General features: G+C 53.8%; 2 protein-coding genes across 7 annotated transcripts in view; one reads left to right on the top strand and one right to left on the bottom strand.

Moving 5' to 3' along the window:
- The first annotated feature begins 872 nt into the window (after positions 1 to 872).
- Positions 873 to 12,657, top strand: Cibar2 (CBY1 interacting BAR domain containing 2). 2 transcript variants are annotated; one of them, XM_063278678.1, is made up of 9 exons: positions 873 to 1,035; positions 3,318 to 3,552; positions 5,904 to 5,972; positions 6,057 to 6,158; positions 6,297 to 6,359; positions 9,181 to 9,285; positions 10,428 to 10,541; positions 11,639 to 11,740; positions 12,379 to 12,657. In XM_063278678.1, the coding sequence occupies exons 1-9, from the start codon at positions 1,016 to 1,018 to the stop codon at positions 12,502 to 12,504; spliced, it is 936 nt and encodes a 311-aa protein (XP_063134748.1). In that variant the 5' UTR covers positions 873 to 1,015; the 3' UTR covers positions 12,505 to 12,657. The 2 variants fall into 2 exon arrangements, 1 of the variants encoding a protein (XP_063134748.1); XR_010060265.1 differs by lacking the exons at positions 873 to 1,035; positions 3,318 to 3,552; positions 5,904 to 5,972; ... (2 more) ...; positions 11,639 to 11,740; positions 12,379 to 12,657 and having other exon boundaries at positions 6,533 to 9,285; positions 10,428 to 10,471.
- Positions 12,658 to 13,702: 1,045 nt separating this feature from the next.
- 6430548M08Rikl (RIKEN cDNA 6430548M08 gene like) overlaps positions 13,703 to 18,290 on the bottom strand; it is a 48,560-nt gene continuing 43,972 nt past the window's right edge. For all 5 annotated transcript variants that reach the window (XM_006255743.5, XM_063278062.1, XM_039097779.2 and 2 more), the window contains one exon: positions 13,703 to 17,836. In XM_006255743.5, the coding sequence (XP_006255805.1) occupies positions 17,787 to 17,836 (50 nt within the window). In that variant the 3' untranslated portion in view covers positions 13,703 to 17,786. The remainder of the gene's footprint in view (positions 17,837 to 18,290) is intronic.

The raw sequence follows: 18,290 nt of genomic DNA, 5'->3' as shown, positions 1-18,290 counted from the left end.
CACAGCAGAGCTGAGGCGTGGGATTTGAATCTGGTGCGTGGGATTTGAATCTGGAGCAGCTGACCTTAACGTCTCTGCCTTACTAAGTGTTTACAACAAACCCCAGCATGACGGAGCAGGGATGTACACACACACACAAAAAAAACAAACAAACAAACAAACAAACAAACAAAAAAAAACGATCCTGTGTGACTGTGACTCAACATCCTGCCCTGGGTTCTCTGCCTCCACCACCAGGCCTGGGTACGGCTCTGCTTTGTACCTAAAGTGAAATGGGAGGCTGTGGCCCGCAGACCTCTCACCGTGAGTAAAATACAGCCGGGTCAGTGGGGTTTTTAGTGCTCTAACGCTGGGGTCACCTTCCCCAACTCTAACAATGGGAGTCGCATACTCAGGGAGGCCCAGGACTGCCCGATCCACTAAGCACTACCCTGAGCTGATGCTTGCTTGCCCCTTACTCCTTAGGTTCACATCCTCCGCTTCCCTTCGCCCTCTCCTTTACCTTCTACTCCTCAGCCCCTCGGTGACACTGGCCCCTAGGCCCTGCCCACCTGGCCTTCTACCCGGGGTGGGGGGTGGGGGGTGGGGGAGTGGGGGGAGGGACTCGCCTACACAGCGGGGCCCAGGGTGAAGTTCCAGGCTAGCAGCCTTCAGGGATCTCCCTGTCCCCTTCTGGTGGACACAAGCACTTTAAACCCCAAGAACACCATATTCAAAGGCCTGTGGAGGCTCTGTGTCCTGCTTCCAATTCATTTCAGAGAGCTGTTAAGCCCCAAGGCAAGGCTGGCCCTCCTCACCCCGCTGGGGAGGCCCTGGTTGCCCAGCAACCATCTGGGCTCCTCCCAGGGCTTGCCTGGGGATGGCCCGTTGCCTGGCAACCAGGCAGCAGAGTCCCTTGAGTCTAGCCAGACCACACAGCTGGGCCCGGTACTAGCTTGCTTTTCTCTGACTAGGGGACCCCTTGGGGCCCTGTCCTTATTCCCCAAGATCCAGGCAGCAGGTGCCACTGTCCACAATGAACGTCGTCCTCTCCAGGTGAGCAGCCCGCGCTGCTGGGAGGGGTATGCAAGTGGGATTCTCACGTTCGGCCACGTCGGGGAGGAGGGCAGGTGAGCTCCCTGCCACCCCTTCTCCAAATGGAGGGAGGGTTTGCAACATAGAGGTTACCGAAATCCAATCTGTCTGCCTCACCTTCGCTCCCTGAAGACTAGGTGTAGCCACTCGCCGGTCTGTTCCCTGCTTTCACGTGCCTCCTGGAAACTCCTTCAAACCCTCAGGCCCCAGACCTTGCCACTGCTGTGCTCTGCCTAATGGCCCCAGACTTACTGTCACCTGCCCGTCCTGACTGACTTTGAGTCTCCCTGTGACTCAGACTTCGGGTGCCCTGGATGCACCCGGAGTGTTCCTTAAAAGCTGGCTTTCAGCTAACCCCATGGAGCCTGATTCGCAGAGCCTGAGACCTGAAGGTTTGTGTATGCGTGACACTGTCCTGGGGTCTGGCCTGCTGTGTGCCCTTGGGTAGGATGCTTTGCCTCTCTGGGCTTTTTTTTAATTGACTTAAAAATGTCGACAGCAACCTCTTCTAGGCAAGTGCGAGCAGAGCGTTTGCAAACTATAAAGTTGACGCTCCGTCTGGGTCTGCTGCGGGGCACCACTAGAGGGCACACGAGTGGCCTGAGTTCTACAGAGGGAGGGCTTCAAGGGATGGGAACAACTTGGGGCTGAGGGGAGGGGACCATGGCAGGAGGCCTAAGGAGGCAGACAGCCTCCTGTACTCTTTTGAAGACTGAACACACAGGTTGTCACTGAACGCTGGCTGTGGGCAGGTTGAGGGTTGGAAAGGCGGCATGAGCCCTGGAGGTGTGTCAGTGTCAGAGAGGGCAAGAGTGTGGAGTGCAGTGGTCGGTGGTCTGCAAGGTGCTCTGCGGAGAAGCCCAGGTCGGGTGGGAAGGAGGAGAGAGCAATCACAGGAGATAGAGGGCCCAGATACCCTGCAGGGAGCTTGGCTGGGTCTTACAGCACCAAATAGCACCCAGTGGGAGCCTTCTCAGGTGTACACAGCAACACCTCCCAATTGGAGCATCCCTGGTACCAAATAGACTGCAAGACAAAAGATACTGGGAAGGGGAGAATGTTCGGAAAAAGTCCTCTTAAAAATTAAGTATAAATTTAATTACAAGTCTCAATTAATTATGTATTTGTGTGTCTATAACCCGCTGTGCCCACTGTGCGGAGGACAGAGGAGGATACTGGGTGTCCCTTCTTGTTCTTTGCTTTATTTATTGAGACAGGATCTCTCACTGAATCAGGAGCTGGGCTGGCAGAGAGCAAGTTAGGCATCCTCCTGTCTCCATGCCCCACAATGCATGTTACATACAGGTGCATGTGGGGGCCACTCCTGATCTTTTTTTTTTTTAAGAGAGAGAGAGAGAGAGAGAGAGAGAGAGAGAGAGAGAGAGAGAGAGTGTTGCCTTGTTTTGTTTTTTGGGGCAGAGTTTCTCTATGTAGTCCTGGCTGTCCTGGAAGTCTGTGTAGACCTGGCTGGCCTCAAATTCACAGAGGTCTGCCTGTCTCTGTCTCACCAGTGCTGGAATTAAAGGCGTGCCTGACCACACCCAGTTCATATCTTTAAATTTTCAGTGATGTATATACGTATATGCAGGGTAGGTTTGTGCACAGGAGTACAGGTGTCCTCAGAGGTCTGCGGAAGGCATCAGATTCCTCGGAGCTGCGGTTACAGGTGGTTGCGAGCCTGAAAACTGAATTTGGGCATTTCTACAAAAACAATAGATGTGCTTAACCACCGAGCCATCTCTTTAGCTCCTCCCCCTCTATTTAACACAGGTGCTAGGGATCTGAACTCAGGTCCCCTCATGGCCCCCCACACCGAGCCATTTCTCTGGACCCTTTAATCATCTGTCAGCCTCAAATAGATTCCTAAAGGGTCATTTATTTAACCTAAAAGCTTCTGAGAAGGGAGAAAGAGGAGAAGCCTGGGAAGGACCCATGGGCGTGGAGGGGGCTGGAGGAGAAGCCTCTGCAGCTGGTACAGAGGTGTGCAGGAGAGCATGGGGTGCTACAACCTTCACAAGCCCCAGGGGCAGAGGCCAGGTTTGAACGAAGGCCCCACCTGATCCATCTACTCTTGCTCAGTCATGGGGCACAGGCAGGTCTTGTCTCCTCACTGGGCTCAAGATATCACTGAGAACTTCCCAGGGACCAGGCACTGGAAATGGTGCTTGCACACTGGAGAGGTGGCTATGGCGGTTCCAGTGACCATGGCCTTTCTGCACTTAAGTGCTCTCACTCCCACCCAGGGACAGCCAAGTGAGGGCCATGGAGAACACAGTGACAAACACTGAGAGGTATTTCGGTCAGTTCTGCTCACTGCTGGCCTCCTACACCCGCAAGACGGCGCGGCTGCGTGACAAGGCTGACCAGCTGGTGAAACAGCTGATAGACTTCGCCAACACGGAGACCCCTGAGCTGCGGGCCACCATTCGAGACTTCGCCGAGGACCTGGCCAAGGTGCAGGATTATCGGCAGGCGGAGGTGAGCCATGGCAGCCCTGGGCAGGAGTGAGAGCTGGAACTCTCCATTCCCTCGTGGTCATGCTGGTGACAGGGCAGAGAGCTAGAAGGCTTCATGGTGTTGGGTGAGGGCCACTTGAGTCAAGGGGACCTGGAAGCCTTTTGGGAGGTCCATGAGGGCCATAGATTCCTGGGCGCAGTCTAGAGGATAAAGGAGATGTTGTTGGAGCGACCGATGTCTTTTCAGAAACACCCTGGATGACTGACAGAGGTGAATGCTCAGGGTGGGGTGCACACGGCACAGGTTGTGTGACGGACAGCTCCTGCTACACCCACACATAGCCAGGCAGGTGCTGGCTCTTGGGACAGAGGGCGACTGTCCCTGAAAGAGGCTGTTGTGCCTGGAGATGTCACATGATCACCTGGGTGGCCGCCTATGCCCACTGTCTTTTCAGTGGGGACAAGATTAGTCTGTAGCACAGTCTGGCTTGGATCTCAAGGTCAGCCTCCTGCTTCAGCCTCCTAGGTACCAGGAATTTAGGTATGAGGCACCCTTCCTTGGTCTAACCAGTGGAGAAATTAAAGCTTCTAGCTCCATGCCGGGCAGTTGAGTACCACCAAGTTTCCCAACCTCAGCATCCCCACCCAGCATCCCTACCCAGCATCCCCACCCCAGCATCCTTACCCAGCATCCCCACCCAACATCCCTACCCAGCATCCCCACCCAGCACCCCACCCCAGCATCCTCACCCAGCATCCCCACCCCAGCATCCTCACCCAGCATCCCCACCTCAGTATCCCCACCCAGCATCCCTACCCAGCACCCCCCACCCAGCATCCCTACCCAGCATCTCTACCCAGCATCCTCACCCAGCACCCCCCACCCAGCATCCCTACCCAGCATCTCTACCCAGCATCCCTACCCAGCACCCCCCACCCAGTACCCCCCACCCAGCATCTCTACCCAGCACCCCCAACCCAGCATTCCTACCCAGCATCCCCACCCAGCATCCCCATCCAACATCCCCTCCCAGCTTCAGGGCCTGGCTTCTGTCCCACCTTCCATGCCGAGAGCTGGCCTTGAGCCTGAGAAAGAGCTCATGCAGTCACCAAAAAGGACATTCTGTTCTTAAATCTTTAGGACATCAAAGGGCAGAGAAAGGAATTGCAAGTGAGTTTACTGAATGTGAGGAAAGGGTGGGCTGTCCCTCCCACGATCCTGTAGCATGACATCATCCCTTTCAAGGGTCAGGGGGCTGGAAAGGAGTGGCCTAGTGGGGGCTCTGGCCACTCCTGCTCCTTTGGCAAGCCCAACCCCCAAGATGCCCAGAGCCATGACAGGAGGACAGAGCTCTCTAGCTGTCTTGCCCAGACAGTGGCACCCAGGCCTTCTCTATTAAACTCAGAATTCCTTCGCCGCTGGCGCAACCCCAAGATCCAGAACATCTCCTTATGACCCTATAGGGTACTGCGGGTGTGTTAGCTCTCGACTGCTGAGATCAGGCACCTCACCCCTGAGGAAGGAGGATTGTCCGGGCTCACATGGTGGGAAAGTCAAGTCGTAGTGGCTAAGGTGAGGCAGCTGGTCACATGGCCTCTGCAGTCAGGAAGCAGAGTGGCGAGGCTGTTTCTCACCTTACCTTCTCTTCCTTCAGTGCCAGACTCCAGCCTGGGAAATGGGGCCTCCCACCGTTAGGGTGGGTCTTCCTATCTCAATTTAATCCAGCCTAGAAACTGCCCCCCACAGAGGTGGCCAGAGTTTGTCTTCTAGGTAATTCTAGGTCCTGTCAAATCAATAATCAGTGTAAACCGCTGTGGGCCAGAGGGGGAACTTGTCCTTTCTCTCTCTCCTTCCTGAGCTGTCAGCTGCTAAGGGATCCTGGGATCTGAAGCCTGGGAGGGTGCTGGAGGCCTCTGAGAGGAGGGGAAGAGTAACCAGCTCGAAGGTTCTACTCCAGTCTTTACTTTCGAAACCTCCATCTATGTTTCCTTGAGGCACTCTGGGGCCCAGAACTGCATTGGGCCCAGGAAAGAGAAGTGTTTGATATCTCTCTGCCATGCTGGGACTCTCCACGCAAACTGTTCCAGAACATGCCACGCACCCCTACGTTCTGGGCCTGGTGTTCTCCTCCTAGACTTTGCACATGTCCCACTGACCTGCTGAGACACCCTGGGGCACAGTCACTGTCCAAGCGCACAGATGGGGACACCAGCTTAGAGAGACTAAGCACATGGCCAGAGCCCTGGAGGGCAGAGACAGGCCTGGTGCTCCGTATTCTATGTGTGGGCCCTGTGTGTGTCCCCCGGAGTGCAGGCACTGGTCATGAAAGCTGTCTTCTCTGCTTCTCTAACGCTGCCATATGTGCCTTGAAGGTTGAGAGGCTGGAGGCCAAGGTCATCAGCTCCTTGAAGCTCTACGGTGCCCAAATAAAGCAGACCCGGGTGAGCAGGGTGGTACCTCTGGGTGTGCAGGGGTGGGGCCTGACCCCCTTGGCATCCGCAGCAACCGGGTCTCTTTCTGTGTAGGCAGATATCAAGAAATGCAAACGTGTCCAAAATAATGAGATTAAACAACTGGAGAAGTTGGAGAAGTTGAGGCAGAAGTCACCCTCAGATCGACAAATGATCATATCCTTCCTGCTGGGCAGGGTGGCCATCCCATGCACTGAAGGGCTTGGGGATCTGAACCTACTGGGCAGGGGCTGCCGAGGGGTTACCATCTGCAGGCCACCTGGCTTCACCTGAATCCTTAACAGTACTCCTCAGTCCCAGGTGAGTGTCATGTGTCACATTGTGTCTCCGGCAGGCCGCCTTTTGGCAGTTAGACAGGTAAAGAAAAACCTTACAGAAGAGCAGGCAATATTTACCAGGTGAGGCCAGTGCACACAGCCATGGCACAGCAGGGCGAGGCAAAGGGAGAGTGATTGCTTAGGCCAGGAGATCTGGGGCCAGTCATGGGGTCGTCTGCATCCCGATGCCAGGGTAGCTACTGCCATCCCCAGCCCTGCTGCCCAGGCAAGCTCAGAGAAGTTTGGGTAGGAATGCCAGTTCCAGTCAGATGGTGGGCACTACCATCTCTCCATGGCTCCAGTTCTGCCTATGAGCTGGATGCAGGACTATGATGGCTTGTCACCTCTGCCCTGCTTGTCGCTAGAAGGGTAGGCCTCCCTCAGAGTGGCCCTTCATGGACCCAAAGTCATTGTTTTGCTTTCATGCCTGGCACCATTTTGTATTGTCATGTGGGAGGGTGTCACCATGACAGACAGTCACAGTCTAGCTGGCTTGTACACACATACATGTACACACATACACACATACACCACACACACATACCATATACACCATACAGAGACACTTACCACACACACGCACCACACACAGACACAGACACTGTACAGAGACACACACACCACACACACAGACACACACCACACATACTCAGACACACACCACACATACACAAACACACATACCACACACATACACACAGACACAGACCACACACACATATACACAGACCATACATACACACACACATATACACAGACCATACATACACACACACATATACACAGACCATACATACATACACACACACACAGACACATGTACCACAGACACATACACACCACATACACACCACACATACCACACACACAGACACACACCACACATACACAGACACACACCACACATACACAAACACACATACCATACACATACACACAGACACAGACCACACACACATATACACAGACCATACATACACACACACACCACACATACACAAACACACATACCACACACATACACACAGACATAGACCACACACACATATACACAGACCATACACACACACACACACACACACACACACACACAGACACATGTACCACAAACAGACACATACACACCACATATACACCACACATACCACACACAGACACACACCACACATACACAGACACATACCACACATACATACACAGACACAGACCACACACACACACACACACATGCACACCACACACACACACATACCACACACAGACACACACACACACAGACATACACCACACATGCAGACACACAGACACACACCCACACACATACACATACATACACAAACACAAACCACACACACATACCACATACACCACATACACCACATACACACATCACACACACACACACCACACAGACACACACACATGAGATACACATATACACAAACATCTCATACAGAGACATATACCACACATGCAGACACACAGACACATACCCACACCATACCCACACACATACACATACACACACAAACACAAACCATATCCCCCCCACACACACCACACACATGGACACACACACACACACCACACTCCTACCACTCCTCACCCTGACCCTCACACCACACACACACACTCCTTATAGATTGGGGTCACAATCCACTGTGGGGCCCCTGGCCTCATCATGGCTATTCCTCTGGGAGTCTAGGGGATTGGCCCTAGCCTTCCCAGGGTCTAGGCCATACCCCATCTGGGCTCCTCTGTCCTTGTCCCCACACTCCACATTTCCTCTGCTGTCCCGCCTTTCTCTAGCTCTCTTCCAGCTCACTCCTGTCAGTTTATCAGAGAACTCAGGATTACTATGCACCTCGGGTCAGGTGACACAGCAATCCATTAGCCGATGCAGCCTGCAGTGTGCTTTACCATGTCTGGTGACCCGTGGACAGGGCACAGGGCTTAGGAGGCAGACATCTTTGGACATCATTTGGATGTCCACCATCCTGGTATCCATTCTGTAACATGAGGAATACCATGTCAGAAGCAAGAGGGTCACACATGGCTTTCAGCCTGGAGTGAGCACCTCTGAATTTTATCTTAAGCCCTACCAGGGCCCCTATCTCCTGGTCACCCATCTGTTTAGAGCCCAGATCTCCTCCCCTACTGGGGACCTTCTGGGTGCCAGCCCCTAGCTCCCCTGTCCCACCATTTCACAAGCATTCGTTGGTGTTAGGGCCATATTTTAAAGAAGAGGAAAACGAGGGCCATACAATGCCTTAAATGCCAAACTCAGAACTCAGTTCCAGTGATCGCTGCTCAGGCACTGGGCTTGGCTTGCAGGTGGCTTTACTCTGCAAGGAGGAAACAAGCGATTCACCCACAACTGTCCATGGGCAGAATCAGTTACCAAGAATAGGGAGGCCCATAGAATAAAGCTCTGACCCGTGAGTGCCCACCTTGGAAGGGTAATTGTTAGCATTGCTGGGGATGAGTTTGGGGCCCTCAAGGCTTCTCACATGAAAAGCATGGGTTACACTGAAGTGGTTCCGCGCACCTCTTAAGTCTGATACTCGCAACTTTGCAAACAGGTCTCATGACCATCTCCCAGTTCTAGGCAAGGAAATTGAAGTTCAGAGATGTTAAGTGACATCTGAGGTCACACAGCTATGAGGCAGGTCTGTCTGACTCGTGACCACCCTTTTACCACGATCCTGCCTGATCATTCCTTCAATGACCAGATTACCAAGAGACCCCATGAGGCAGGAGAATCTGCCCCCAAAGAAGACTGAGAACAACCCAGAATAGTAAGTATCTAGGGGCCAGGACTGCCCTGTAATACCTTCTACCTCTTGTGACCCGGAGGCCAGGCGGAGACCAGTGCACAGAGGGCCTCGGTGGACACTAACCGTTCCACCCACTACCTGGCAGAGACCGTGGATGCCTTCCAGGAGCAAAAGCTGAAAGATCTCCAGGTAGGCAGTGGCGGCTTTGTGTGAGTGTGTGCACGTGTGTGGGTGGGGTGTGAATGCCTGTGTTTGACAGCATGTACAGCGTTGTGACCATACAACCTTCAGTGGCCAGGGCTGTGGGCAGAGTTGATCCAGCTGCCACTGAGAGGTTATCTGCTCGGGGCAGGCCATCCTTCCCCACCCAGCTGTCCAGTGCTCTGGACACAGCTCCCAACCAGGAGAACCCTGAGGTACAGCTCTGCCCCGTCACCCCCTCCCTGCACCTACTCTTCTTTCTCACCTGTGTCCATAAGAAGTCCTAGCTACCCCTGAGATTCTAGACACCCCTTAGAAAGCAGCCATGCTGAGGTGCTGTGAGGCAAGTAGTGTCCTTTACCTCCACCAGACTGCCCTGCCCCCCAACACCATGGAAGACTAGGTCAAGTTTTGTAAGAGGTCTCAAGGAATCGCCTCTTGCAGGACCCTCTGTGCACTGGTCTCCGCCTGGCCTCAGGGCCACAAGAGGTAGAAGGTATTACAGGGCAGTCCTGGCCCCTAGATACTTACTATTCTGGGTTGTTCTCAGTCTTCTTTGGGGGCAGATTCTCCTGCCTCATGGGGTCTCTTGGTAATCTGGTCATTGAAGGAATGATCAGGCAGGATCGTGGTAAAAGGGTGGTCACGAGTCAGACAGACCTGCCTCATAGCTGTGTGACCTCAGAACTGTGCCTGTCCCATTCTCCAGTTCGCTCTTGTCCCCTCTTCGATCTCATGAACCTCCTGACCAACAGCCCAGATGGGTCACTCTTGTGATTCCCACCCTTTGGTGGCTCACCTTGTCCTAAGATGAAGTAACCACTCCTCCCAGGGGAGTCTGGACCCCAGACCTCTAGATCCAGGGCTTGGGATCTGTGGTGGGTATTTCGAATTATTTGTGGGAACGATTGGATGAGCGTATCAATGAGTGAAGCTAGGAACGGGTGCAGGCTTAGATGGGAGGCCTTTCAAAAGGCCACTGTGTGTGCAGTGGGAAAGGGATTTGGCACCTGTGGGGTCTTCTTGCCCCTAGGTACAGGAGGACTGTGCCCCCAGACTTTAAAAGGCGTGGGGACCATGGTGTGACCCTGTATGCTGCTGCTACACCGACATGGGCTTCTCTCCCACAGAGAATCTTCTCTGACTTCGTGATCATCGAGATGGTTTTCCACGCGAAGGCGGTGGAGGTATACTCCAGTGCTTTCCAGACTCTGGAGAATTACAACCTGGAGACAGACCTGCAGGTGGGTCTCGCCTCCATAGGCGGCCTGTGCATTTGTGGGCTTCTATCTAGCTTGCTCTGTTGAGCTATTTCGAACACCTCGTCCGGGTGCCACCCCTTCCTCTGGTTACTGGGGATGTCATCTGCTCAGCACCACAGGACTGTTTGGTACAGAAGAGGAGCAGCAGGGATAAAAGCCTCTGTAGCTGGCACTCGGCTTTCAGCACAAAGCACTGACTGTGCCCCCAGCCACACGGATTAGATTCGCAACAAGCTTCCTCTGCAGAGCTCCTGTCCAACCCGCTGCTGTGAGCCAATCATCTGTGGCTTTATCTTGTGGCTTTGGGTCACAGTCTGGAGCAGGGCTATTTCAAAGGCCTCTTCCTGGGTGTGCAAATAGTGGCGGGAGGCAGCTGTCCTCCAGATGCAGGCTCTGTGCAAGGGGAAAGGTTGCCCTGGGAGACAGCCTTGGGTTTCACGGGGTGTAGAGCTTGGTGACTGGAGCCCACAAAGCCCACAGCCTAGCACGTGCCCCAGGTTCCCTGTGGTGGATTGTTCACACCAGCCAGCAGCTGGGGAGCATTAAAGCCTCAGGGGCGGGGAGCAAGAGGAAGTTACTCAGTAGGCTTCTTCCAGGAGGCTACAGGTGACCGACCCACCAAGTCTGGCACTCAAGAACAGAACGGAATAGGAAAGATCCATTGAAGGGTTTTTACATAAGCTAGAAAACCACACAGAAGGCTCTAGAAAAGCCGCATATTCTCCCACATTTCATGCACCTCTAGGGTCCATGATAGCCTTAATCACCATCCTCCAGGCCTTAGCCTCCTCAGAGCCAGGGTTATAGGCATGTGGCCCAAGTCTCAGGCTACAATATTCTTTCAGGGATGGAGAGTGATTTCTAACCAGTTTTCCTGTGTCACTGTTACCCAATGTCTATGGGCCTCAGTTTCCCCATCTCTTTGAAGGGATTAGGATTAGGACCTCCCCTCAGGGGGCTGCTGTGGGAGTCCATGAAAGAGCAAACAGGAAGTGCTCAGAGATGCCTCATAGCTCCGCTTCCTACCTCATTCCTGTGCTTGTAAGCTGGATCCAGGCTCCCTGATCTTTCCTTGGCAGGACTTCAGAGCCAAGATGCGTGGAATTTATGGGCACAGCGAAGCTCGGCCGCTCACAGACACCAACCCCTCTCCATCTGTCCCCTGGCCTCTGACCAGTCAGGTGAGCATTTACATATCACCGGAGTTAATCCAGGGACAAAGGGAAGAAACCAGGGAAGTGGATAGATGGCTGACAACTGCAGCAGCAGAGGGGTGGGGGGGGGAACCTGTCCACGGTGAGTGCTTACCACCTCAGAGGCATGCCGAGGGAGTGCGCTGGGGTGGGGGTGGGGGAGGAGCTCTGGCACCACTGACAGCACTGACTTTATTTCACCTGGGTCCCAGGCAGATTCAGAACTTCTCAGATGTTAGGAATAAGGCAGCTCACCAAATGTCTTCTGTTGGCAGAGCCTTGGTCTCCTCAGCCTTAGGCTAACAACCTCAGGGAAACTGGCAGTTCCTGCAAGTAAGATGTGGCTAGGCAGGCATGGCTCCAGAGTCACAGTGAGGGGAGGTAATGACTGTGAAGAGAGGTGGCCACTGTGAGGGGAGGTGACCAATGCAAGGGTCTGTCACTGAGCTTCATGACAGCTTTTCTAAGCAGGGCAAGGATCTGGGCTCTCTCCAAACTCCCGTTCCCTGCTTGGTAGTCCCACTCTCTCTTGGCCTCACTTGAGTCACTCCTGATAGTGGTATAGGAGAGCCACGGTCACTCCTGGTTTGGATGTTGCCGTCGTGACTTTTCTTTCTGCTGTTTAGAGTGCTCAGAGTACCATGGCCCGCGAGGGGAAGGAGGCTGGAGATGAGGAGGACAGCGAGACTGACTCTGTGGAGGAGATCCCCCTGGAGGACCTCAGGGGACAGCAGCAAGGACACCGAGGCTAGGAAGAAGGCCTAGGCTGGCCTGGACCTGGGTGCATTCTGCTTGTGTTCTCGGGTCAGGGATCCCCGGGGGTTCATTCACCTTATCGGCACAGTAGGCTGCTCTGAAGACCCACATTCCCAGTGTCAGTAAAATATACGTGAATCTCAACTGTATCCATGCTTTGTCTGTTTTCTGATTTCATCTGGGGTACAGGAGTAGACATACCTGTGTTAATGCTGAAATCATGGTGGATTAGTTTCTGAGGCCTTCCCGGTCAAGTACTGCCAACTGGTAGGCTAGAGCTGCAGAAGCATGGACCTTCCAGCGAAAGCCACAAGCCACATCAGGTGTCAGAGGGTAAGCCACAGCTGTCGGGTGCCCTAAGGCTGGGGAGGGCCTGTGCAGACTCCTAGCCAGCCTCTGGCAGGTGCAGTCACACTCAGCTTCTGTTCCTGTGGCCATAATGCCCGGTATCTGCTTTTGATTCTACATGATGTTCTTCCCGTGTGCATGAAGGTCTGTGCCCAAATGCCCCCTAAGATCAGGGTCCCTAGAGTGGCTGCCCTCCAAACCCCCCTCCCAAAGACCACCTGCAGGCTCTTCACCACAGGGCTTAACTCTCAGGTACATGAAGTGGGTACCAAACTCAGCCATGACATAGACACGTCATGATATCTATGATGGCCATGGGGCTAAGGACGCACAGATCTGAAATGGGGGTAGACAGAGGGTAGGTGGTGGCCACCAGGAGCATGTGTGAAGTGAGCCTTTGGAAGGGTATCTGGAGGATCGGCTCCCTAGGAAGTATGAGGGCTTCATGAGCATGCCAGGGCTGTAGACCTGAGGAAATGTCTCTGTCCTTTGCAACTTTGTTCCACAGACAACTTGGGTGAGCGATCAGGTTTGGTCACCACCTAGGCATCAAGGTGCCTCCTGACCCTGCCCCCTCTCTAAGCTAAAACACTCCCCTCTCTACCTGGGGAGAGACAGGTATCAGACACTAATTCTGGCCCCACATGACAGATGGTGATCAGGTCCAGGGTGGCCCATGTGTCCATGTAGCAGGCCACACTCTGTCCTCAAGCAAACCCTGACCTAGCCTCTGGTCTAGTCAGGCAAGTTAGAGTGGGGGTGGGGGCATCTATTTCTGCAAGGCAGGTGACGTGACCATGCATTCCGTGAAGCCCTCACAGATCTGTGAAAATAAGTTAATCTGACTTCTTTTTAAAAGATAATTTATTTCAGTTTTCACCTCCTGACAAGACAAGGTACTTTATCTATGGATATATACACATTTTTTTTTTTTCTTCGCAGGAAACGGCACTGTCTGAGAGATCTTCGACCTCACACCTTTCTCAGCCTTAATTTTAGAACCTGACCTGACAGGACACAAAGTTGTGTAACTAACATACAAAATACAGCATCACTGGGAGCTGCTGGCAAGAAATGGATGTGGAACCCCGAGAAAGAACAGACTGCAGGTTTAATCTCTATAGAAAGCTACATGAAAACTGAGTACAGCCTAGGCAGCCGACGGTCCAGGTCCTCACATATTCCCCATGGGGATACATGCCTGCTGTCTGAGCCTCTAGAATCCTAGCAGTTAAATGTCCAACTCATCCCTCCCAAGGGATATTTATCCTGAATGATGTGACGATCCAAGGCCTAACCAGGGCTCTTCTCCCTGGCTGACCCTAACCCTTCTTGCAAGGGTGGCTGTGAGCCAAACTTCTTCCCCAGGCAGGGTCTCTTTCCTTCCTCATGAACACATGCATCATCTAGGAGTGAGGATGGGACGGGCCAGCCTTAGCTCAGGGTCAAAGCTGAGGCAATCCATGGGGAGGGGTCCTTTCTAGATAAAGTGCAAAGTCACTGGAGTTATGTCTATTGAGCATGGCTTGCAGCTGGGCCCATGCCACTGCCTGTCAGAGCCTGGAGTCTGCAGTGAGGCTGGTCCCCCAAACCACCAACTTCCTGGGGAGGTCCATGAACATGGGTGTCCCCTTGCAGCTTCTCAAGCTAAACAGACCTAAGACTGTGGCTGTGAGGCTGGATCTGCACAAGAGTTGGGTGAGGCAAGCTCAGCCCTTAGTGAAGGCCCTGCAGCTGGCGTGGAAGGTGGGAGGAGTGGGGGCAGGAGTTTGGAACCAAGGAATCTCTGCTGAGAAGGGTCCTGTCATTTCCCTGAGGTGTGGGGCCAGCGCCACCTCCTAGAGTCCCTGCCTACTGCCTTCCTCTAGCTCTCAAGTCTCCTGGCTGTCTGATGTGTTCTGGGAGCCGGAATAAAGCTGCTCTAGCTGAGCAGGCCCAGACCTTTCCTCCCTAGCGAAAAAACCCACAGGTCAGCGTGACCCAGGAAGGTCAAGGTTGGGTGTGAGCTTGTGGCCTGGGACTGCTAATGTCACCAGAATTAGACCTCAGCTTTCCACATAGATGCTAGGTCCCTCACAGTAGCAACCTAGAGTGGCAGGTGTTTCTAGGGCACTGTCCCTGAGGCCTCCGTGTCCTTGGACTGCAGAAACAGGGACAGACCACCCACTGCTTCCTCTCAGGTGAGGTTGGACAAGGCAGGCTGTGAATCCTACTTCTGCATCAGGCTAAGTCTCAAGCTGGGGCACTGGCTCCAAGCCCACCCTGCATTCTTAAGATCACATTTGATTGGTTGGGCCCAGGCTGGCTTTGAACCCCCTATATAGCTGAGGATGACCTTGAGCTCCTGATCCTCCTGCCTCCGCCTCTTGAGTGAGGGACTACAGAAGTACAGTAGGCTCAACTAGGAAGACCTCCTTCCTGTGCAGACGAAGCGTGGAGACAGTCTTGACCCCGGGCCTTCTGAGATGCTGAGCTTCTCAGTCTCTCCGTGTCTTGGACAAGAAGAAAATGAGTCTGGCAGGTTGAAAAATGCAGATCTCTCAATATACCACGGCGTGGCTCTGCCTGTGGCCAGACACTCAGCAGAGGTGGCCTGGAGGCTGCCATGCTCAGCCTCCAACACCCACGATCTCCTAACACAGCTGAAGACAGCAGAGTGGTGGCCCCCCTGGCCTGTTCTCACAACAAGACTATTTTTTTTCCTGTGAGGGAAAACATTTTACTGTGCTTGACACTGATTCACATAGCCTTGAAGGTCACAGCCCACGGAGGTTTGAGCCTGTGCTAATGGGCCTGCACAGATCTGGGCACTACCAGCCAAGACTGGAGATGCTGCTTGGATTATCCAGGTAATCTGAACTGTCTGTGGTTCATGAGCTCTGCAGGGCGGCTGAGGAGTGCTTGCCAGCGAACCCGGTTCACGCTTGCTTGGTGGGCCCTAGGAGAGGGCCATGACAGGAAGACAGGGCACCTCAGGTGGATTAGTGACCTCCCAGAGACCGGCCAGAGGCTCGCAGACATGAAATGCTCATTGAACCTAGCTGTGAACAGAGGACATCTGCAGGCGATGGTGGGACCACCTCCAGGCACCTACAAGCTTTGCTCCCATCAAGGGCTGCCCTGTCCCCAGAGGGTTACCATGTCCTTAGCAGTGCGTGTGGGTCTAAGTGGGTCAGAATTTCTGACTGTGGAGCTGGATCTGCAACAATAAGGAACAAGAGACAGACAGAATAGAACCATCCTTCCCTCTTCCTTAAGTGACCGTCTCAAAAGGTCAGTAGGGTCAGTCTCAAAGTCACTTCTGAAGTCCATGTTAGAACCATTGGCACTCTTCCCCATAAGGTGGTACAAGACTGCACGAGGGCAAGGCAGAAGTCAGACCACGTGGGTGCTGCCATACAAGAACTCACAGCACCTTGGAGTCATCTTACTGTACCTGAACTCATACCAATGCAGGCTGGGAGGAGCAAGGACAGGATACCATGCTTGCACAGCAGAGGAAGGCTCTAGAAAGGACAGCAGGACTTAGCAAGGGCGATCTCCCTTTATATCACTTCTCTAAAACACAGAGTGGAGACAGACATGGTTCTAGGGTCTTGATGCTGGGTTAGGTGTACTAGTTGGCCCCAGTGACACATACTCTGCCACCAGGGGCTGATCTTCCTGTCAGCGTTCGCTTGAATAGCTCCGTGATTGATGCACCGCCTCAGTCACCTCAGCACCCAGGAAACGTGCCTTCCACAGCCGGGCTGGCCTCGCCTGTTCTTCTTTGGACATCCTAGGGAGGCTCTCCCACAGGCAAGGCCCCCGCACCAGCTGAGTTCACGCTGTCAGGGGAGAACCGCTGCGCTCACAGGCAGAACATGACTAAATGTGACCGAAGGCTGGGGGACAGAGAAGGATGAGGTGATACAGGGTGACAGGAGAGCCTGCAGGCCTAGTTCAAGGTCAGTGACCAGAAGAGCTGGCACAGAAGGGACCAAAGCCATTGGGGTGGATGGGAACAAGCAGCTCTGGAGCCGGCACGCTGGACGCTGAGGGTCAGACGTGTACAAGGATGGAGAGGAAGCAGGTCACTGTGGGCCTTTCAGAAGGAGAGGACTGTAGGCTGGAGCGACCAGGCGGCCTTGCTCCCTTGTGGTCTCCTCCCTCAGTCAGATCCATTCTGTGTGCTCCAGCTGAACCATTGCTTTCAGCAAGGGCGCCACCCCAGAGCCGCCGAAGAAAACTTTTCCCCATGCTTCTTGCGTCCCGCATCATATATTGCTGCTGCCTGGGAGTGGATGGACGGACTTCCGCTGCTGCTGAGGGAGACTGTGCTGAGTGGACAGTTTACAGGTTCTATTGACAGAGAGAGCTCCTGAGTCTGAGACATGGTTGTGGCTGGCAGAACGCTCACACCCCCTGGGAAAGTGACAGCCCTTGGGTTTTCTTTCAGTTCCTGTCATATGAGGGGGTGGAGAAGTGCAGATAGGCAAGACCTTTCAGGAAGGCTCCATGGTCCTTCTGTACAGCTTACGTCCACAGGACGCCCTCTGGCAGGGAGTAGCAGGCTGTCGCCCACAGTACTGATTCTGTCCACACATTACAGCTGTATGGATCCCCTCCTGGACCTCAGTGTCCACATATCCCTGGCTCTCAGCAGGAACTGTGGTGACCATACCTCACGGCCTCTTCCTCCACCCTCATCATGTCATAAGCCTGGTGCTCAAGGATGGGTGTGGGGGGGGTAGATGGTCCCTCATTTTTAGCTGTGTAACCCAAGGGACACCTTATACATAGAGGGGAGAGCAGACACAGGCAGGGGGAGACAGGCTTCTGGAGTCTTTGCTAGTTCTAGGGCAGCAAGGAGCGGCTCTGGGTGCTGCTGGTGTCATGCAGGGTCATCACTGGGGTGACAGCTCCTGGGAGAAGAGCATGTGCCGATCTCCTACTCTGTGGCCATTTGCTCAATGTGGTCACTTAGCAGCTTGTATTGCTCTGGAAAAGAGAACAGGATTATTCCAGAGGAGATGGCGTTCAGGAGTGGCTTGGCTCAGTCTGTGCACAGGTCAGACAGGAGGCTGCCGGCTGTCACCAGCACACTGTATGTCTCCAGGAACAAACACACGAAAGTGGACATTTGTTCCCAGGACATAGGCTTTACAGGAATGGTGTCATGTGTGGAGTGTGGCCCCGAGTAGCCAAAAGCATGCTGAGCTCTGGTGACCACCCGGAGAGGGTTATGACACTGAGGAGCCCAAAGGCTGCAAATGCCCTTATGTTCACAGCTTCTCCTCCTGGCTGGGGACGAGGGCAGGACCAAGTTATGTGTCATCAGAACACAGGTCTAAGTATAAGGCCCAGGAGAAGCAAACAGACGTGCAAACCGGCTGAAGAGTCAGCACTGAGGCCCGAAGGCTCTCGGATGAGACACAGGAAGACTCTGGGAAAG

This window comes from Rattus norvegicus, chromosome 19 (genome assembly GCF_036323735.1).
Source record: "Rattus norvegicus strain BN/NHsdMcwi chromosome 19, GRCr8, whole genome shotgun sequence".
Lineage (NCBI taxonomy): Eukaryota > Metazoa > Chordata > Mammalia > Rodentia > Muridae > Rattus > Rattus norvegicus.
Note: the sequence above shows the minus strand (reverse complement) of the source record. Positions and strands in the feature narration are given on the sequence as shown.